The 19,385-nt window shown below is 51.2% G+C and overlaps 1 protein-coding gene across 4 annotated transcripts in view; it reads right to left on the bottom strand.

The window, feature by feature from the left end:
• The window catches only part of LOC127585691 (neuronal-specific septin-3-like), a 57,780-nt gene extending 41,516 nt beyond the window's left edge, over nucleotides 1–16,264 (bottom strand). Inside the window, exons 1-2 of one of the 4 annotated variants that reach the window (XM_052043375.1) lie at nucleotides 16,158–16,264; nucleotides 625–819 (exon numbers count right to left, since the gene is read on the bottom strand). In XM_052043375.1, the coding sequence (XP_051899335.1) occupies nucleotides 625–787 (163 nt within the window). In that variant the 5' untranslated portion in view covers nucleotides 788–819; nucleotides 16,158–16,264. Of the gene's footprint in view, nucleotides 1–624; nucleotides 820–1,988; nucleotides 2,094–8,134; nucleotides 8,415–8,445; nucleotides 8,594–16,157 lie in introns of those variants that run through there. The other 3 variants (XM_052043374.1, XM_052043373.1, XM_052043377.1) reach the window with 3 other exon arrangements.
• Nucleotides 16,265–19,385: the final 3,121 nt, after the last annotated feature.

The raw sequence follows: 19,385 nt of genomic DNA, 5'->3' as shown, positions 1-19,385 counted from the left end.
TTTTAGAGATGGTGCAGAGGAGATTTACCAGGATGCTGCCTGGATTGGAAAGCATGTCTTATGAAGATAGGTTGAGTGAGCTAGGGCTTTTCTCTTTGGAGAGGAGGAGGATGACAGGTGACTTGATAGAGGTGTACAAGATGATAAGAGGCATAGATCGAGTGGACAATCAGAGACTTTTTCCCAGGGCAACAATGGCTAACACGAAGGGGCATAATTTTTTTGGTGAGTGGGGGAAGGTATAAGGGGGATGTCAGGGGTAAGTTTTTTTTACACAGAGAGTGGTGGGTGCATGGAACACACTTCCAGCAGAGCTGGTGGGGGCAGATACATTAGGGACATTTAAGAGACCCTTAGATGACTACATGAATGATATAAAAATGGAGGGCTATGTGGGAGGGAAGGGTTAGATAGATGTTAGAGCAGGATAAAATGTTGGCACAACATCGTGGGCCGAAGGGCCTGTACTGTGCTGTAATGTTCTATGTTCTAAATCTGTTTCCCTTACCCTTTCCACTGGTTGAATGATAATCACCTCAGCCCCCCTTGGTTCATTAACCAGTCACAACCCTGCGTGCTCTTATAACTGGGAGGTGAGGTTTAACGCAACACCCAAATTCTTACCCACGACCATGATATTAAAATCGAATCCTGTCTTCATGGTCTTCCGTCGCATTTGCTCAATGATGGTGTCGATTCCGACGTAGCCCAGCAGCTGGGAGCCCATCGCCGATGGTTTCATGGGCACAGCGGGCTTGGGTTTGGCATCTTGCGCCACTTCTGACATCCCGGAGCCCAATTTTTTATCCTCTTCCAAACCTTCGAGGAAACAGATGATGACAGAATGAATCCCATATCCCAACATCTCTTTAACTCCTTAAGAAAAATAATCAACATTGGCCCCTTAAACTACAGCCCTCCATTCCAGGCAGTGTCCCGATCAATCTCATCTGCACCCTCTCTAAAGCTACCACATCCTTCCTATAGTGTGGTGACCAGAACTGTACACAGTACTCCAAGTGCAGCCTAACCAACGTTTTGTACAGATGCAACATGACTTCCCAACTCTTATACACAATGCCTCGGTCTGTGAAGTCAAGCACACCAGACACCTTCTTCACTGCCTAATCCACTGTGTCACCACTTTCAGGGAGCTACGGACTTGCACCCCAGGGTCCTTCTGTACATCAACACTCCTAAGGTCCCTGCCATTTACTGTACCTATCATGTCAGTGCCTGTGTCCAAAATGCATTACCTCACGTTTGCCTGGATCAAATTCCATCTGCCACCACTCCACCCAACTTTGCAACTGGTCCACGTCCCTCTGTATCCTTCACAACCGTCACTGCTATCTACGACTCCACCAATTTTTGTGCCGTCAGCACAATAGAGCAGTTTCTACCCCTTTGTATCCAGGTCCTTATATCCAAAGGCCAGCAATCCATTAGCCTTTAGGATTACTCTCCATTCCTGCCCAAGACATCTCAATGTACATGGACCTCCACTCCCCTTGCCTTGTGATGTCTGTCTGCACCCCTGTTGTGATATCTGATCAAACCACTGCCCCTCCCCAAGCCCCACAACTTGCTGCCAGTGAAGTGGCAGTGGCTGTTCTCACCGTGTGAATATCCCAGTAACCTGTGTTGAGGGGCAGTTGGGGAAGGAGGGTGTACTCTGGAATAGCCATAAGGTGCTGGGTAATACACAGCACTTCACAGTTCATCTCAGAGACAGAGCTCAGCATCAGCCTCCCCTGAGATTCATGAAAAGGCTGCATTGAGCAAATTCAATACATCACTGTGGCTAAGGATCCTTTTGATGACAAGAGTTATGCCATAACCTCCCTGGCCTGGAAGAAGAACAATTGAAACTATGCACAGTCAATGTTCTGATGTGGTTCTTCTTTTAGTCTCTTTTCTCTCCTGCTCGCTTTCCGTCTCTCTATTCCCTCATTTCTACTTAAACCTCATCAGTTAAAGAGACACACTGTTCTTCCAGTCATTCCCCGTTCATCCCTCTCCCAGCGAATCGCACGTAACACCGCTTGGGGGCGAAGGGTTGGGGGAAAGCAGTGCACTCCGAGAGGTTCCCTGCTCCTGTCGCCTCTCGGCTGCTGTGTTTCCAGGCTCCAGCATGACGCAGTGAAGATAAAGCAATCAACACGCGGTTGACTGATTGTGACTGAATGAATCAGTGAGAGTGCACGTCACTCCACCGAGCCCAGCACAGAGCTGCAGAAGCCGCTCACCGTCGGCAGAGGATGCAACCTGCCTGTTCAACCAAGTGTTTAACAGTGGAAACAAACATTGCTGTCACAGACAAGAATCTGGTGTCTGGAATTAAATGAGTCACTGCATAAAGGGATGGCTTTCAACGGGAAATCACAACGCAGGGTGACGGCCTCCTGGTTCCATCCGCAACCTGGCTGTGATGGTTGTTTTCCAACAACCAATCGGAAAAGCGATTCCCCCGGACCAATTGCCAAGTAAAGGTGTCCGGGGTAGACGGACACTTTACATAACCTCAGCACACGGTGTAGCGTGTTACAGCCATCCTCTGTAGTGGACCCTGCCTACCGCTCTGATCTCCCCTGTAGGCCAGGAATGCTGGGCTTCGCTTCCCACCTAGGCAAGGCCCACCTTTGGAGGACTCACTCATGCCAGGTGTTCAAAGTTGGAAGCTTTGCACTGCTGTAACACCTAGTCCAACCTCCACCTGTCCCACAGTTTATCGAGGGACATTTGAAGTGTGTGTGTTGTTACAATGTAGGAAGTTTGTCTTGCCTGTTCATTGCACAGCAAGATCCCAGAAGCACCAATGTGATTTAAAAGCAAATCAAAATGCAGACACTGAAAATTTGGAAAAAAAATTCAGAAACTATGGAAAACACTCAGTAGGTCAGGCAGCATCTGTAGAGAGGGAAACAGTTAATGATTCAGGTCAACAACTTTCCTGCAGATAGAATTACAAGTTTAAAAGATGTTTGGACAGGTCCCTAGACAGGAAAAGCAAAGAGGGATATTGGCCTAATGTGGGTAAATGGGATTAGTGTTGATAGGATTCATGGTCAGCATGGACAAGGTGGGTCGAAGGGCCTATTTCTGTGCTGTACGATTCTATGATTCAATGATGTTGATGTGACTTTAGTAAAGTTGATCGAGGTACACATTTTAGCCAGCATCTTTCAGAATAACACCCTGGATCTTTAAAGCCAAGAAAGCTCACCAGCGCCTCTACTTCCACAGGAGGCTAAAGAAACTTGGCATGTCCCCTTTGACACTCATCAACTTTTATCAATGCACCATAGAAAGCAACCTATCTGGATGCATCACTGCTTGGAATGGCAACTGCTCTGCCCAGGACCACAAGAAACCACAGAGAGTTATGGACACAGCTCAGCACATCACAGAAACCAGCCTCCCCTCCATGGACTCTGTCTACACTTCCTGCTGCCTTGGTAAAGCAGCCAACATAATCAAAGACCGCACCCACCCTGGACATTCTCTCTTCTCCTCCTCCCATTGGGCAGAAGATAAAAAAGCCTGAAAGCACGTACCACCAGGCTCAAGGACAGCTTCTATCCCGCTGTTATAAGACTAGTGAATGGTCCCCTAGTACGACAAGATGGACTCTTGACCTCAATATCTACCTCGTTATGGCCTTGCACCTTATTGTCTGCCTGCACTGCACTTTCTCTGTAACTGCAACACTTTATTCTGCATTCTGTTATTGTTTTCCCCTTGTACTACCTCGATGTACTGATGAGATGAAATGATCTGTATGGACGGCATACAAGTTTTTCACTGTACCTCGATACATGTGACAATAATAAACCAATTTACTAAATTACTTGAGAGATCTTGCATTAGTGACATCCAAAAGATGGCATCCGAGAGTGCAGTACTCTGTCAGTACTGCACTGGACTCTCAGCGGTGTGCACAGGCGCTTAAATTTGATCACTTGAACCTTTCGACAGGCATGTGCATACACTTACTGTGCCAGAATGGTTATTGGGGATCCTGCCTTATACATGCCAGTTTCCTCCATCACAATCCTTGGGTGTGTCCTGTTCAGTGGCGGGACAGACCTACCAGTGATAAGTAGAAGGGAGTAGCCCAGGAAGTTCTCGATATTGAGTCCTGACCCTGTTGGGTCACATGCCATCGGGAAGCCTTCTCCTAATGACCACCGCGTCCTCCATGTTTGAACAGCACTGGGAGGAATCACTAAAATATCAAAGGCACAGAGTGTATTCAGGGTGGGGAATGTCCGTCACCAGGAGTGGGTCGGTAGCATCAACACTGCCTGGGCTGGCTGAGTCCTGAAGGACAGAGCTGCCAGACTGGGTCTGTGGCAGGTCGTGAGCGAACCAATGCAAGGGAGAAGTAACTTGACCCAGCTGTCAGCAGTCTACCTGTTGCAGAAGTTCTGTCGGTCGTCTCGGAACAGATGTGGAGCTCAAAGCTGGTCCTACGTGACATGTTGTGGACCATCAGCAGCAGAAATGTGCACCAGCACTGTCTGTAAACTCATGGGCCAACAAATCCCTCGCAGATCCCACACAGCCCAGCAGATCCCGCACGGCCCAGCAGATCCCTCACTCTACTGTTACTATCAAGTCAAGGTGTCAGTTGAGCAGTGCAGAAGTGCATGCCGGGAGCAGCACAAGGCACCGACGTGGTGAAGCTGTGACACTGTACTTGGGACACAACACCATCAGCAGGCAGTGGGCAGAACTGAGTGATTACATGGTCAAAGGTCCATAGTGGGGCCACATCTGCCCATGAATGGTGGTGGACAATTGAGCTGCTAAAGGGAGAGCAGGCTCCAGAGAAGCCCTATAGAACATAGGACGATCCGGCACAGGAACAGGCCCTTCGGCCCACGATGTTGTGCCAAACTAATTAAACTAGTAATTAAACGCCTAACTAAATGAATCCCTTCTGCCTAACCAACGCCCATATCCCTCCATTCCCTGCACATTCATGGGCCTGTCTAACAGCCTCTCGATCACCTCTATTGTGTTTGCCTCCATCACTATCCCTCACAGCGCATTCCAGGCACCCACCACACTCTGTGTAAAAAAAAAATTGCCCCACACATCTCCTTTGAACTTACCCCCTCTCACATTAAATGCATGCCCTACAGTGGGAAAAAGATACCGGCTGTCTACCTTATCGATGCCTCTTAATCTTATAAACCACAATCAGGTCTCCCCTCAGCCTCTGCCACTCCAGAAAAAAGCAAATCAAGTTTGTCCAACCTCTCCTTATAGCACATGCCCTCTAATCCAGGCAGCATCCTGGTGAGCCTCTTCTGCACCCTCTCCAAAGCCTCCACATCCTTCCTATAAAGAGGCGACCAGAATTGAATGCAATATTCCAGATGTGGCCTAACCAGAGTTTTATAAAGCTGCAACATAACTTCCTGGCTCTTGAACTCAGTGCCTTGACTAATAAAGGCAAGCATGCCGTACGCCTTCTTTACCACCCTGTCAACCTGTGCAGCCACTCTGAGGGAGCTATGGACTTGGACCCTAAGATCCCTCTGTATATGGAAGTACCTTCACCAGACGGACTGCAGAAGTTCAAAACAACAGCTTGTGACCACCTCCTCAAGGGTAATCAGGGATGGGCAATAAATGCTGACCCTGCCAATGTCCAGATCCCCAAAACTGAACAAATAAAAACACTCCCCAACCCAGGATTCCAGCTTTGTCTCAACAGGAATGTCTTTTAACATAAGGCAGGGTATCTTACGTGTGATTTGGTCAGTCCCTAGTATAGTTGAGCAGGAACAAGGTGATGGGTTGAGGCTGGTGTTATGTTTTTGAACGTGATTTAGTTCTGATAAGTGCCAGTGGTGTGAGTTCGACATGGGTTCAGTCCTGACCTGTCTGTGCAGAGTTTGCACGTTCTCTCTGTAACCATGTGAATGTCCTCCCGGTGCTCCGGTTTCCTCCCACATCCCAAAGATGTGTGGGTTGGGAGGTTAATTGGCTGCTAAGATTGCCCCTGGTGTGTAGGTGAATGGTAGAATCTGGGGTGAGTTGATGGGAATAGGTTTCAGGGAATGTGACTGCTCTGTGTCCTGCACAGAATCATTAGGATAAATGACATCCTTCTTTACTGTAAGGAAATGTAGAAATATGAAAATAAGTTGTAGGGATGCAGGGAAATGGGACGGAATTGCTGGGGGTCAGTATGCATCCAATGGACTGAATGGCCTCCTTTGCATCACAGGACGTAAAATATCCCTAGCCAGGGGAGCTGACCATCAGGGTCTCTTTCAAAGGGCAAGTCTTCCTCAGGAGCTTTCTTAAAGCAGATCCTTTTACGGAATCTTCTTGTGTGAGAGTGTTGGGATCCTCTTTGAATAAGCAGTCTCCATCTTCATCTCCCCTCTTACAGTGCGCTCCCAGTGCTGCGTCCATCCCAAAGAGTGTCAAACGCTTTCAGAGTGGGCTGCTACAATGTTAGAGCTTCCTTCGAGGGAAATATCTACCACCAGGATCCTGACCAGGAATGCTCGGGGATCCTAGTGGGAGCCTGACTACCATATGACCCATCTCTGTCCGGTTCCCTCAAACCTTCTGCCAAAGGCACAGTGGCAGATCAGTGGAGACATCACACAGGTCTTTAGCGGATAGATCCGTCCACCCCAATTGATTGACGAGGTTTCACTGTTGGGGAACTGCTCTCCCGTTGGGAGATGGATTGGAGTGGAGGTGCTTGCTGTCGGAGTGGGTTAGTTGACCCAGATGAAGGCTTGCTTCATCACCGGGACACCTTTCGAACCTGGCACTGAGACACCACATAGGGAGGGAACCCAGTGAAAGGGGAATCTTCTCAGAGCGATGTGTCCACACCAGACATGAGAGTGAGGTGCACTGGACGAGCACCCACCCAGGCAGCTGCCCCCACCCCCCCCATCACAGTGAGATCAGTGCCCGGCCGCCTCCGTGGGGGGTCTGGCAGGGTTGTATCTGCAACAATGCGTGGCCTCAGTGGTGACAGTCCCACTCCGTGGTCACAGCCCCGCCACTGTGTGGAGTCGAGGGTGACGGCGCGGTGGGTCGGCACTGCGGAGTGTCCGGCCCGTTACCCCTCCCCTGGGGGCAGACAGACCTGCCTGGAGGGTGGGCTGGGACAGGGGGACTGACACAGGGGATGAGAGAGGGGTTGCGACAGGGGGTGGGACTGGGGGATTGACTCGGGGTGAGATAGGAGTCATGAGTGGCAGGTGAGATGGGGGGTGAGACAGGGGTGGTAAACAGGGATTGAGACAGTGGGGGGGAACATGAAGGGTGAGGGGTTGAGACAGGGGGTGAGACGGGGTGGGAAACAGCGTCTGAGACGGTGGGGGGGATGACAGATGGAGGGTGAGGGCAGGGTGAGATGAGGGTGAGACAGGGGTGGGAACCAGGGTCTGAGTTGTTGGGGGGAACATATGGAGGATGGGGGGGGTGAGACAGGGGTGGTAAACAGGGTCTCAACTCCTGTCTCACCCCCCTCACCCTCCACATGTTCCCCTCCAACAACTCAGGTTGGTGGGGGGGACATGGATGGTGAGAGGGGTGAGCTTTCTGAGATGGGGGGTGAGACAGGGGTGGTAAACAGGGATTGAGACAGTGGGGGGGAACATGAAGGGTGAGGGGTTGAGACAGGGGGTGAGACGGGGTGGGAACCAGGGTCTGAGACGGTGGTGGGGGGACATATGGAGGGTGAAGGGGGGGTGACACAGGGGTGGGAACCAGGGTCTGAGACGGTGGGGAGGGGGGGTGGGGTGACATGGAGGGTGAGGTGGCGGGTGGGGGGGGGGGGAAGCTGAGGCAAACCCTCAGAGGAAGGATCACGGGTGCAGGCACAAGCCCCCGAATGGGGAAGGGGGGGGGGGTGAGCGAGCTGGAAACGATGAACAGCGAAACAGAAAGGGTTTGCTGCCACAAAGCGGGGGCAGAGTGAACCAGGGGGCCGGGACCCGGACAGTGAACCAGCACATCTCTCCACTGAACGTCCAGCAGGCCACCCTTCCCCGCACACACAAGATGTGGACATCGGGGTGTGGGAGCGGGGGCCGCCCCCAACCCAACACACAGCACGACACACAAAGAACCGCAGCAAAACCGCTACCTTTCCACATGCGGGGGCTGCCCGCACCTGCAGCCCCCCGATTCAGCCCGAGCCCGCCGAACGTGTCCGGCTACAACCTGGATCCTTGTGTCTTCCCGGGATCCCGGGATCCCGGCCCCGCCGCGGTCACGTGAGCAGATTATGGCAGGACCGGCTCCTCCATCACATCACATCACATCGGATCACAGCCTCCACCACTCCCTTCTGAGACACGACCGTCCCTCGGCAGCTGAGCCCCCTGCCCTCTGCCCAAGCTCATCACCGCAGCCCGGCTCCCTCCTCCGGCATTTCCCCCTCCGCCGATACTTTACCTCGCCGGCTGGGAAGTGCTGGCTCCCTGCTGCCTGCTCCCTGCTGCCTCCGCCCCTCACCGGGAAGAGGCCACTCCGCACTGACAGGAGATGCTGGGATGTGGGGCAACGATCTATCTGCTGCGGGAACTCAGCAGGTCGAGCAGCGTCTGTTTGGGGTGGGGTGGGGTGGGGGGAAGGAACTGTCGACGTTTCAGGTACAGCCTTCAACCCCAAACACTGACAGTTCCTTTCCACCCCCCCCACAGATGCTGCTCGACCCAGTGAGGTCCTCCAACGGATTGGCTGCTGCAGTAGGACTGGGATATTTGACTGGAGTGGGCATCGTGCTGCTCTCTCGGAATATCCCCCTGTGATTGGGACCAATGCCCCTGGACCAAGGAGCATGTCAATGCATCACCGCTTCTCATTCACATTTCCAATTTTTTTTAATACAAAATAAACTTTATTCATAATAAAAGAAAGTATATACAATAATAAAACTGTCCAAACCTTTACATTCATGTACAGTTCAATTCTTAGTTTTACCTTTTTATATATAAAAAACACAGCACCGATGCCACGTGTGTGGCTCCCTGGGGTGATACCCCAATCCCATATTTACAACATCTGAGTGGCTTCCTCGCCTGACCCCGCCCCTCCTTCTCCTGTGGCAGAAGAACCCTAAACTGTCGTCCTTCCCATTTCCAAATGTGCAGAGGCTGCAGAGGGGTGTGGACTCAGCCAGCTCCATCACGGGCACAACCCTCCCCGCCATCGAGGACACCTAGTGTAGTGGTTAGTGTAACGCTTTACAGCGCCAGTGACCCGGGTTCAATTCTGGCTGCTGTCTGTAAGGATTTTGTACGTTCTCAACTCGTCGAGCTGTGTGTGGAGAAGATATGCTACAGTGCAATGGGATTGGTTCACGGTATAGAGGCAGGGCGTGACCACATCTAAGTCCAAAGGTTGAACAATGCCAGACAGTCCCAGTGTTTTTCCCGTGTAACTGAATGGTCTACCCATTCCACAGGCGGTTGGGGCTGCAGTCGGCCTGAGCCAGTAAGGATGGTAAATTTCCTCAGGTGGGCTTTCACCACATTTTCCAACTTTCAAGGTCATATTTACTGATAATTTATTTTCTTTTTAGTTTAATTCCAGGTCATTTAATTCATTGAATTTACATTCCACAACAGCTCTGCTGGGACATGAACTCATGACCCTGGACTGTTAGTTCAGGACTCTGACCAACACAGGTATGGATGGCCTGAACCCAGATACAGTGTAAAAACAGACCCTTCAGCCCATCAAATCCATGCTGGTCATCAAACACCCATCTACACAAGTCCCATGCTATTCTCTCCACAGCTCCCCCCACATTCAACCCCTCGCCCACACAACGGGGACAATTTACAGCAGCCAATTAACCTACCCACCTGCAGGTCATTGGGAAGTGGGAGGGAACCGGAGTAGGGAGAACACGCAAACTCCACTCAGACAATGCTGAGGTCAGGATCGAACCCTGGTCTCTGGAGCTGTGACTGAGCAGCTCTGCCTGCTGCGCCACTGTGCCACCCAATGGGTGAACTGAAATGTGTCTGAGCTGTGACAGGAGTCACGCGAGTGACACTCCCCTCACTAACCCCACTTCCCACAGACAGCACTGAAAACTGAGGAGCATTTGGTTCCCTCCCTCCTTCAGTGAGCACCTGCCCTGTGTACCAGGTGAGACAGTGTGACACTGTTCAGTCAAATGCCTGAAATCTGACACCACAGAGACAGGTTGGAGCTGAGCTGAGTGTAGGAGACCTTCATCTCATTAGAACACAGGAAGAGGCCACTTGGGCCGTTCAACCCCTTCCGTCCCACACCCTGTATACTCCCACAGCGTACTCTCGCTCACATGCCCATCCACTCCCATCTGACGTTGTTTTTCTACCCACCTACACACTCGGGACAAATTACAGCGGCCAATTAACCTACCTACACATCTTTGGGATGTGGGAGGAAATCCACGTGGTCACAGGGAGAACGTGCAAACTCCACACAGGTAGTGCCAGAGGTCAGGATTCAACCCAGATCACTGGAGCTGTGGGGCAGCAACACTACCTGCTGCACCGCCGTACTGCCCATAAAAACACTCAGTGCCTTTCCACGTTATGGAACGTCAACAATCCACAGTTAGTTCCCTGAAGCACAAAGCTCTGGTGTCAAGGGGAGAACTTGAACTGGTGTGATCCTTGTGCTTCCAGGCACTCCACAGTCAATGATATCCCTCTGAGACATGGTGACCCTGGGGAGTCCAGCAGGCAACTTGCTCACATCAAGGCCCCTCAGACAGGGGAATGAGTTTCCGTTGATCACACAAGATCACAAGATAAAGGAGCAGAAGTAGGCCATTCGGCCCATCGAGTTTGCTCCATGAGCTAAACTAAAAACTATTCCTATCTAGCCCCATATTCCAGCCTTGTCCCCATGTCCCTTGATACCTTGACTAATTAGATACCTATCTATCTCCTCCTTAAACGCCCCCAGTGAATGGGCCTCCACAGCTGTACGTGGCAAAGAATTCCATAATTTCACCACCCTCTGGCTAAAGAAATTTCTCCTCATTTCTGTTTTAAACCGGTACCCTCTAATTCTAAGATTGTGCCCTCCAGTCCTGGACTGGATCTGTATCAGTAATGAACTGGGACAACTTTGCCTTCCCCCACACATTTGTAACCTGTGGCATGGGATGTTTGCCATCAACCTGACAGCTCCACTGGAGTCCTGCACCATCACCTCATGTGAATGAGGGCAGCCCCTCTGAGCTGCTGGCCTGGACTTTATGCTCAACTGTCAGGAGTGGGTCCGGAACCTAGGGCCTCCTGGCTCAGGCTGACATTTAATGTCACTCATAGTCAATTTGATTCTCTCCAAGTGACAGTTCACAAATAAACACAAAAGCAGCAACACTGGAGAAACTCAGCCAGCCCAGCAGCATTGGTGGGAAGAGAACGACGTTAACATTTTGGGTCAGGGACCCTTCCTCAGGACTGGGGGAAGAGTGGGTGGTAGCAGTTTTCAAAGCAGAGCTGTGAGGAGGAGTGAGACCGAAGCCAATAGTCATTGGTTTAGAAAGATCAGGTGATAAGAAGCCTGAGTATCGACTGAGGGAGGGACTTTTATAGAAACGAGATGAGGAAGGGACATCAGCACGATAACAGAAGACCACAAGAGAGCAGTGGAAAATTCTGTCTTTATTACAGAAGCTGCGAAGTGTCTGGACAGAAGATAAGATGTTGTTCCTCTAGTTTGCGTTGAGCCTCATTATGGCAGCGGGGCCACAGGCAGAGCAGAATAAAGGTGGGATTGAGAATTTTCATGGATTGCAACAGGGATTCCCAGGATCACCTCTGCAGACTGAGCACAATTGGTCCACACAGCGATCACCCAATCTGCGTTTGTTTTTCCAGTGTAGAGGGGACCATGACGTGATCAGTGAATGCAGTACCCCAGATGGGAAGAAGTGCCGGTGAATCACTGCTTCACCTGGGAAGACTGCTTGGGTCCCTGGATGGTGGGAAGGGAAGGGGTTGATGGAGAGGTGTAGCATCTCCTCCAGTTGCGTGGGGAGGTGCCGTGACATGGGGCGGGGTGGGTGGGGACGGAAGAGTGGACCGGGGGGTGGTCCCTGCCAAATGCAGAAGGGGGAGGAGAAGGGAAGACATGACTGGTGGATCATGTTGGAGCTGAGAGAAGTTGTGAAGGTTGGTACATGGAACGGGAGGGCTGGTGGGTGGAAGGTGAGTACCAGGGGACCCTATCGTTGTTCTGTCCCAGTGTGGGTGTTGGGGGGGGGGGGAAGTGGAAGAGAGCAGATGTGCAGGAAATAGTTTCACCCACCACTTTATCAGGATCATGCGTGTGTCTCTCTCTCACCTCGTTTCCAGGGGCAGTGGGTAGTGGTGGATGGGTGTTTCTCTGACTGACAGTTAATAACGAGTGATGCACAGGGGTCAGTGCTGGGCCTTTGCTGTTTGTAATATATAAACAAATGACTTGGTTGAGAAAGTTGGTAAGTAAGTCTGCAGATGATGCAAAAATTGGTGGAGTTGTAGATAACAAAGAAGGTTGTCCAAGGACATAGACCAGCTGGAAGGTTGGGCAGAGCGGGGGCAGATAAAATTTAATCCAGACAGGTGTGAGGTAATGAACTTTGGGAAGTCCAATTCTGGTTGGACATGTAGGGCAGGGACCTTAGATATACAGATATACAGTGGGACCTTGCAGTGTAAGTCCACGGCTCCCTGAAAGAGGCAACACAGGTGGACAGGGTAGTGAAGAAGGCATTTGTCATACTTGCCTTCATAGGCCAAGGCACTGAGTGTGAGAGTTGGGACATCATGTTGTAGCTGTACAAAATGTTGCTTAGACCGCACCGGGAGTATTGGTACAGTTCTGGGCACCACACTATGGAAAGGGCATGGTAGCAATAGAGAGAGTGCAGAGGAGATTCACCAGGATGTTGCCTGGAATGGAGGGCTGTGGTTATGAGGAGACATTGGGTTTGTTATCACTGGAGCGAAGGAGGCTGAGGGCTGACCTTACAGAGGTTCATAAAATTATGAGGGGCAGAGATAGAATAGATAGTCAGAATATTTTTCCCAGGACAGCAAAGTCTAGAACTAGAGGGCACAGGTTTAAGGTGAGAGGGGAGAAATTTAAAGGAGATCTGAGGGGTGAAGTGTTTCACACCGAGGGTGGTGACTATCTGGAACAAGCTGCCAGAGGTGGTGAAGGCAGGTACAATTACAATGTTTATCTGCATTTGGAGAGGTACTTGGATAGGAATGGTGGAGAGAGACACGGGACTAACGTGGGTAAATGGGATTAGTGTAGACAGGCATCACGGTGCTCATGGACGAGGTGGGCCGGATCACAGTTCTATGATTCTATAAAATGCCTGCCTCGGTCAGTACACACCCTCCTTATCACCTGATCCATCTTAACCAATCTTCATCTCACACCTCACGCCTCCCCCCAGCTTAGCTGTAACCCCTCCGCTCTCCCCAGGCTGAGGAAGGGTCCCTGACACAAAACATGACTTGTTTCTCCCTCCACAGATGCTGCTTGACTGGCTGAATTCTTCCCGTGTTTCCAGCATCTGCAGTTGTATTCGTTTCCCAGGTGTGGCACTGACACAACTCTCACACTCACACACACACACACACACACGCACGCACGCACGCACGCACGCACGCACATTCTCACAGCTCCAGAGACCTGAGTTCAGGTCTGACCTCCGGTGCTGTCTGTGCAGTTTGCACCTTCTCCCTGTGACCACATGGATTTCCCTCTGGGTGCTCCAGTTTCCTCCCACATCCCAAAGATGTGCGGGTCGGTAGGTTAATTGGATGCTGTGAATTACCCCCAGTGCAGGTGGGTGGTTGGGAATCGGGCGGGAGTTAATGGGGATGTGAGAGTGAATGGGAAATAAGTGGGGGAATTAGACTGAAGGGATTGTCTGCGGGCTGGCATAGACTCGATGGGCCAAATGGCTTCTTTTATGTCATTAGAAAATAATAAAACATGAAAATAATATAACATGCAAGTACATTTTGCCTGAATGGGTGGAAAGTCCAATAACATTTGGGAGAATGTGTTTACATGGGGGTGCAGGAGAACCTTTGGGAGTTGCTCCAGGCTCGAACATCCCCCACTCTCCCCCTTCTGAATCCATCCCTGTCCTCAAGTTCCCGCTCACCCTGGTGGGTCAGGGGCTGTGCAGCCGAACCCCCAACTTCCCTCCTCCCAGTGACGTTCCCACTTTCCTCATCCCCCAAGCAATCACCTTGCAAAGCCATGGTGTGGTTTCAGGAGACCCCCTGCGTGCACCTACATCCACGGGGCCTGATCTCTGCTGCACTGTGCCTTGGGGCACGTGTGTGATAGAACCTTGCAGTGGGAGAACCTACCCAGCAGTTTGCCTTGGCCCTTGGCCCTTGCCTTTCTAGCTGTCTGCACCTTTCCAGTCCTGAGACAATTTCTAGGCCAGCTTTAACCGGGCAGCAGGAGAGACACGAACAAGAGAAAGGATCAGACTGCAGAGGAGAACTACAGAGATGGGAAGATGGAAAGAGGGGGGACTCTGGAAACGGTTCCCACTCTAACCCTCACAAGACCAGTTCCCACCAAGAAGACCAGTCAGTGTTCTAAAGCAAAACTGCAGATGCTGCAGATCTGAAGCAAAATAGAAAATGTTGGAAGTGTTCAGGAATTCTGGCAGCATCCGTGGAGACAGAAACAGAGTGAGCGTTTTAGGTCGAAGACCTCTCGTTACAACCGCAGCATTACCTCTGGTTCTCCCTCCACACATGCTGCTTGACCTGCTGAGGATCCGGCCTGTACTCTGGCCAATCCTGACACCACCGTCCACACGATACATTTCAATATCGGCAGTGACCAGTGGAGAGTTTCTTCAGTGATTGTAAGTTAAAGAGCATTGAAAAGCATCAGGCATTTAATGAAACACTCAGCAGGTCAGGCAGCATCTGTGGTAAGAGAAACAGCCAATGTTTCGGGTCTGAGGCTGTTTCTCCCTCCGCAGATGCTGCCTGACCTGCTGAGTGTTTCCAGCACTTTGGTTCAGATTTCCAGTTTCTGCAGTTTTGTGATTATACATTTAATGTAAGCGTTTCTCCAGACACCACCCTTGGCCCTGGACCAGATCACCCCAGCACTGTGCACACACAGCGGGGTGTCTGCGGTTCCACTCTGGCCTTGGCTCCATCTCCAAGCTCCACCACGGCTCCCCGCAGTCTCCAAAGCATCACCACAACACTTCCTCCTTCCTCCCCGCTGAAACCCCAGACACGGCCTTGGAAACCTCTGTGGCCCTCATCGCCAACATCCCTCCTGCCGCACCCCACCTCTGCAGAGCAACTACTGGGTGTGGGCTGGTCCTGTAACCCCTGCAACCAAGACACATAGTCCTTCTCCTCCCCCGCAGTCCCCCTCCCACCACAGACCCCTCCCCCTGCAGTCCCCCTCCCCTCACAGTCCCCCTTCCCCACAGACCCCTTTTCCCACAGTCCCCCTCCCAGTCCCCCTCCCAGTCCCCCTCCCCCCACAGTCCCCCTCCCCCACACTCCCCCTCCCCCCACAGTCCCCCTCCCCCCACAGTCCCCCTCCTCCTACAATTACCCACCCCCCAAAGTCCCACCCCTTCAACACCCCTCCTCCACAATCCCCATCCTCCTCCGCCACCGTCTCCTTCCCCTACCTGCTGCCATACAAACCCCCTCCCACTACCGGTGTGCCGGCCCAGGCAATCCACCTGTCCAATCTCCCCTCAACCCCCCACTCCCGTCCCTCAGAGTTCTCCCTCAGCCGTCACCCTGCTCTCCCCTCTCCCCTCCCACTGCCCTGTTCTCTTTCTTCCCCTCCCATCACTCCCTCCCACATTATCACCTGCTCTACCCCCTCCAGAAATCCCCCGACTCCCTTCCATTCCACTCCAGAGCCATCTGAAAACTTTGCATTTATATAGCTCCCTGCCTTGCCATCCTCAACATTCCATCCTCCCCTTCCTGTGTGTTCCCTCACGGGGGGGGGGGGGTCTCTGCCCCCAGGAGACATCCACCCAGCAGGCCCAGACTTGGTGGAACAATTGCCCCCCCTCTCCTGCCCTTGAACACTTCCACACTTTCAAACGTTATTACAGCAGAGAAGGAGGATTCTGTACTCACAGTCTGACCCTTGGGGCTTCTCCAGAGCTCTGTGTGTCAGGAAAGAATATCAGCCGTGCTGTCCCTGTCGAGTTTCTAACCATCCCTGCCCTCCTGGCCTCTATCTCAGTGAACCACAGCACACGGTGAAGACTGATAAGGAATGGCTGACGTCTGTGCACCAAACACTCGCTGCCCTCCAATCGGCCAACAGCTGACCCCCTCCCAGAGGGCGCAGAATACTCCAGTGTTGACCCGCCAAGAGCCATCCTGCACCTTCACCCTTCTTCATCCCCCATCCAAACTCCAAGGGAAAGGCCAGGGATTGGCTGCTGTAGCATCGAGGGCGGCTTGTCAGTCCATTTGGTGCCAGCTGATTGGCTCTCGGTTTGGAGTTGGCAGGGTTGCCCCAGCCCCACTGTTTCTGGTGTCTGGTGCTCCCACACCCACAGGAGGTGTCAGGGCGAGGCCTGGCTGCGGTTACCAGTGTGGTAACCGCAGGGGATGGGTCGAGGCTGGGGCTGGTTTTGAGTAGAAGGATCCCAGGTGAGGCGCAGGCTGGACCCTGGGGCTCAGGCCTAGGCTGGACCCTGGTGCTCAGGTGGGACCCATGCCTGGTACAGGGTGGGTGGGAAGCAGCCTATCACCAGCTGGGCTCCTCGGAGCCAAGCCTGGACTGAGACAGTGAGCTGAGGTTGAGTCCTCCCCTCAAGGCCTCAGCCTCCACATCCTCCTCCAGGTCAGTGAGGGCAGCCAGCTGATCACACACTGAGAGCTCCCTGTCAGAAGTTGTTGCTATCCTGGGGGATCCCACTCCTACCACCGCATTCAATATTCACCTGAAACATTAACTGTTTCTCTCTCCACAGACGCTGCCTGACCTGCTGAGTATTTCCAGCATTTTCTGTTTTTATCCCATCCCCACAGCTGTTAATTTTTAAGGAAAATTGGCATCCTTTATCAATCTGGTATAAGATGCTCAACATTCCTTTCAGGAGACTGTTGGTAACCTTGTTCCACCAACCACAGTAAAACCCTGATAATCTGCTATCTGATTGTTTGGAATTCCCGATGGTTTGGCATCTGACTCACCGGCTGTTGATTCCCATGCTCCCTCTAAACTCACCAAGGCCCCAGTTCCCGTGCTCCCTGTAAGATCACCAGGGCCCCAGTTCTGCACTTCCCTTAAACTCATTGGGTTCACTGGAAATTTTTATCATACTATAGAACATAGAACATAGAAAAACTACAGCACAATTCAGGCCCTTCAGCCCACAAAGCTGTGCCGAACATGTCCCTACCCTAGAAATTACTAGGCTTACCCATAGCCCTCTATTTTACTCAGCTCCATGTACCTATCTAACAGTCTCTTGAAAGACCCTATCATATCCGCCTCCACCACCATTGCCGGCAGCCCATTCCGCGCACTCACCACTCTCTGAGTAAAAAACTTACCCCTGACATCTCCTCTATATCTACTCCCCAGCACCTTAAACCTATGTCCTCTTGTGGCAACCAATTCAGCCCTGGGGAGAAGCCTCTGACTATCTACCCTATCAATACCTCTCATCATCTTATACACCTCTATCAGGTCCCCCCTCATCCTCCGTCTCTCCAAGGAGAAAAGGCCAAGTTCCCTCAACCTGCTTTCATAAGGCATGCTCCGCATTCCAGGCAGCATCCTTGTAAATCTCCTCTGCACCCTCTCTATGGCTTCCACATCTTTCCTGTAGTGAGGTGACCAGAACTAATACTGCTGTGTTAGATGTAAAAAAAAGTGACTTCAAAGCATGTTGGGCTATTAACAGGAATAACTTAAATGTCTGGAAAATCTGCCAGTTTGGTACCTTCAAAGTCCTGAGTGTGCCAGATTAGCTGAGTTTTACTGTAAGGACCAAGGCTAATAGGCCCCTTTAAACAACAGGCGTTACAGGCCCATTAAACTACCACAAATTACAGCTTCCATTTTCATTACTGGGGATAAAGATCCATCAAACAAATGGATATCACAGGGTCCACTTAGTCACAAGGGATGCGAGGCCATGTTAAACTGAGGTTACAGGCCTGATTAGCTACAAGGGATTACAAACTCCAAGTAAACAGTGAGGCACTGAAAGGCCCTAAATAAACTGCCACCAACTCTACTGGACCATCAGAGATTACATGTAGTTAAATAATTTACAAGGCTTTAAGGTCTGAAAGTATCATTCTACTGTTCCTTACCGCGTGTACTCCTGCTCCTGTTAAATTACCAGAGGTCACAGACCACATCCAACTCTGAGGGTCGACAGGGTTACCCAGACTGTGCTGTTCACAATAATGCCAACTTTGAGCTTAGACAGCCTTGGACAGTTAAAGCAGAGGTTTGAAGCCTGACTTGGATTGAAGATTGTGAATTGAGTCTTGATTTCAACACTTTTAGGATACTGGGAACACGAAAATTATTGGGAAAGGAATTTTATTCTATGCTTCAGTTATATGGGGAACTAGTGAGATCTCATCTGGAGTTCTGTACACAGGAAGGTTGAGGGGAGACCTGATAGAAGTTTATAAAATTATAAGAGGCATAGAAAGACAGCTGGTATCTTTTTCCCAGGATTGAAATATCTACTACTAGAGGGTATGCATTTAAGGTGAGAGGGCGATGTGAAGGGCAGGTTTTTTTACACAGAGAGTGGTGGGTGCCCGGAATGTGCTGCCAGGGGTGGTGGTGGAGGCAGATACAATGGAGGTGTTTAAGAGCATCTTAGGTAGGTACATGAATATACAGAGATTGGAGGGATATGGACCATGTGCAGGCAGAAGGGATTAGCTTCATTCGTTCGGCACAACATAGTTCCTGTTCTGTACTGTTCTGTGTTCTATGTTCTATGTTCTATGAAGGATGTCTGCAGCTCAGAGAAGGTTTACTACTAATACCTGGAATGGATGGGCTGTCTCACGAGGAAGGATTGGACAGACTGGGGGTGTATCTGCCGGGGTGAGAAGAATGAGGGGGAACTTGTTTGAACTGTACTAGATCCTGAAGGGTGTCGACAGGGTTGGTGTGGAGAGGATGTTGCCTCTCGTGTGAGAACCTGGAACTAGAGGTCACTGTTTGAAAATGTTCACAGACTCTGCTTTCACTGTCCTTTAACAACAGGAGTTGCAAAGACTCCCTGAGAGAAGGAACTTCCACTCAAATGGCAACCTCTGTGAACATTTTCATGAGGCTGAAAGTAGACGGATGCTCGATAAGCGAGGGGGTGG

The sequence above is a fragment of the Pristis pectinata genome, chromosome 33, assembly GCF_009764475.1.
Source record: "Pristis pectinata isolate sPriPec2 chromosome 33, sPriPec2.1.pri, whole genome shotgun sequence".
NCBI classification, from domain to species: domain Eukaryota; kingdom Metazoa; phylum Chordata; class Chondrichthyes; order Rhinopristiformes; family Pristidae; genus Pristis; species Pristis pectinata.
The sequence above is the reverse complement of the archived record's forward strand: the minus strand, read 5'-3'. Positions and strand labels throughout refer to the sequence as shown.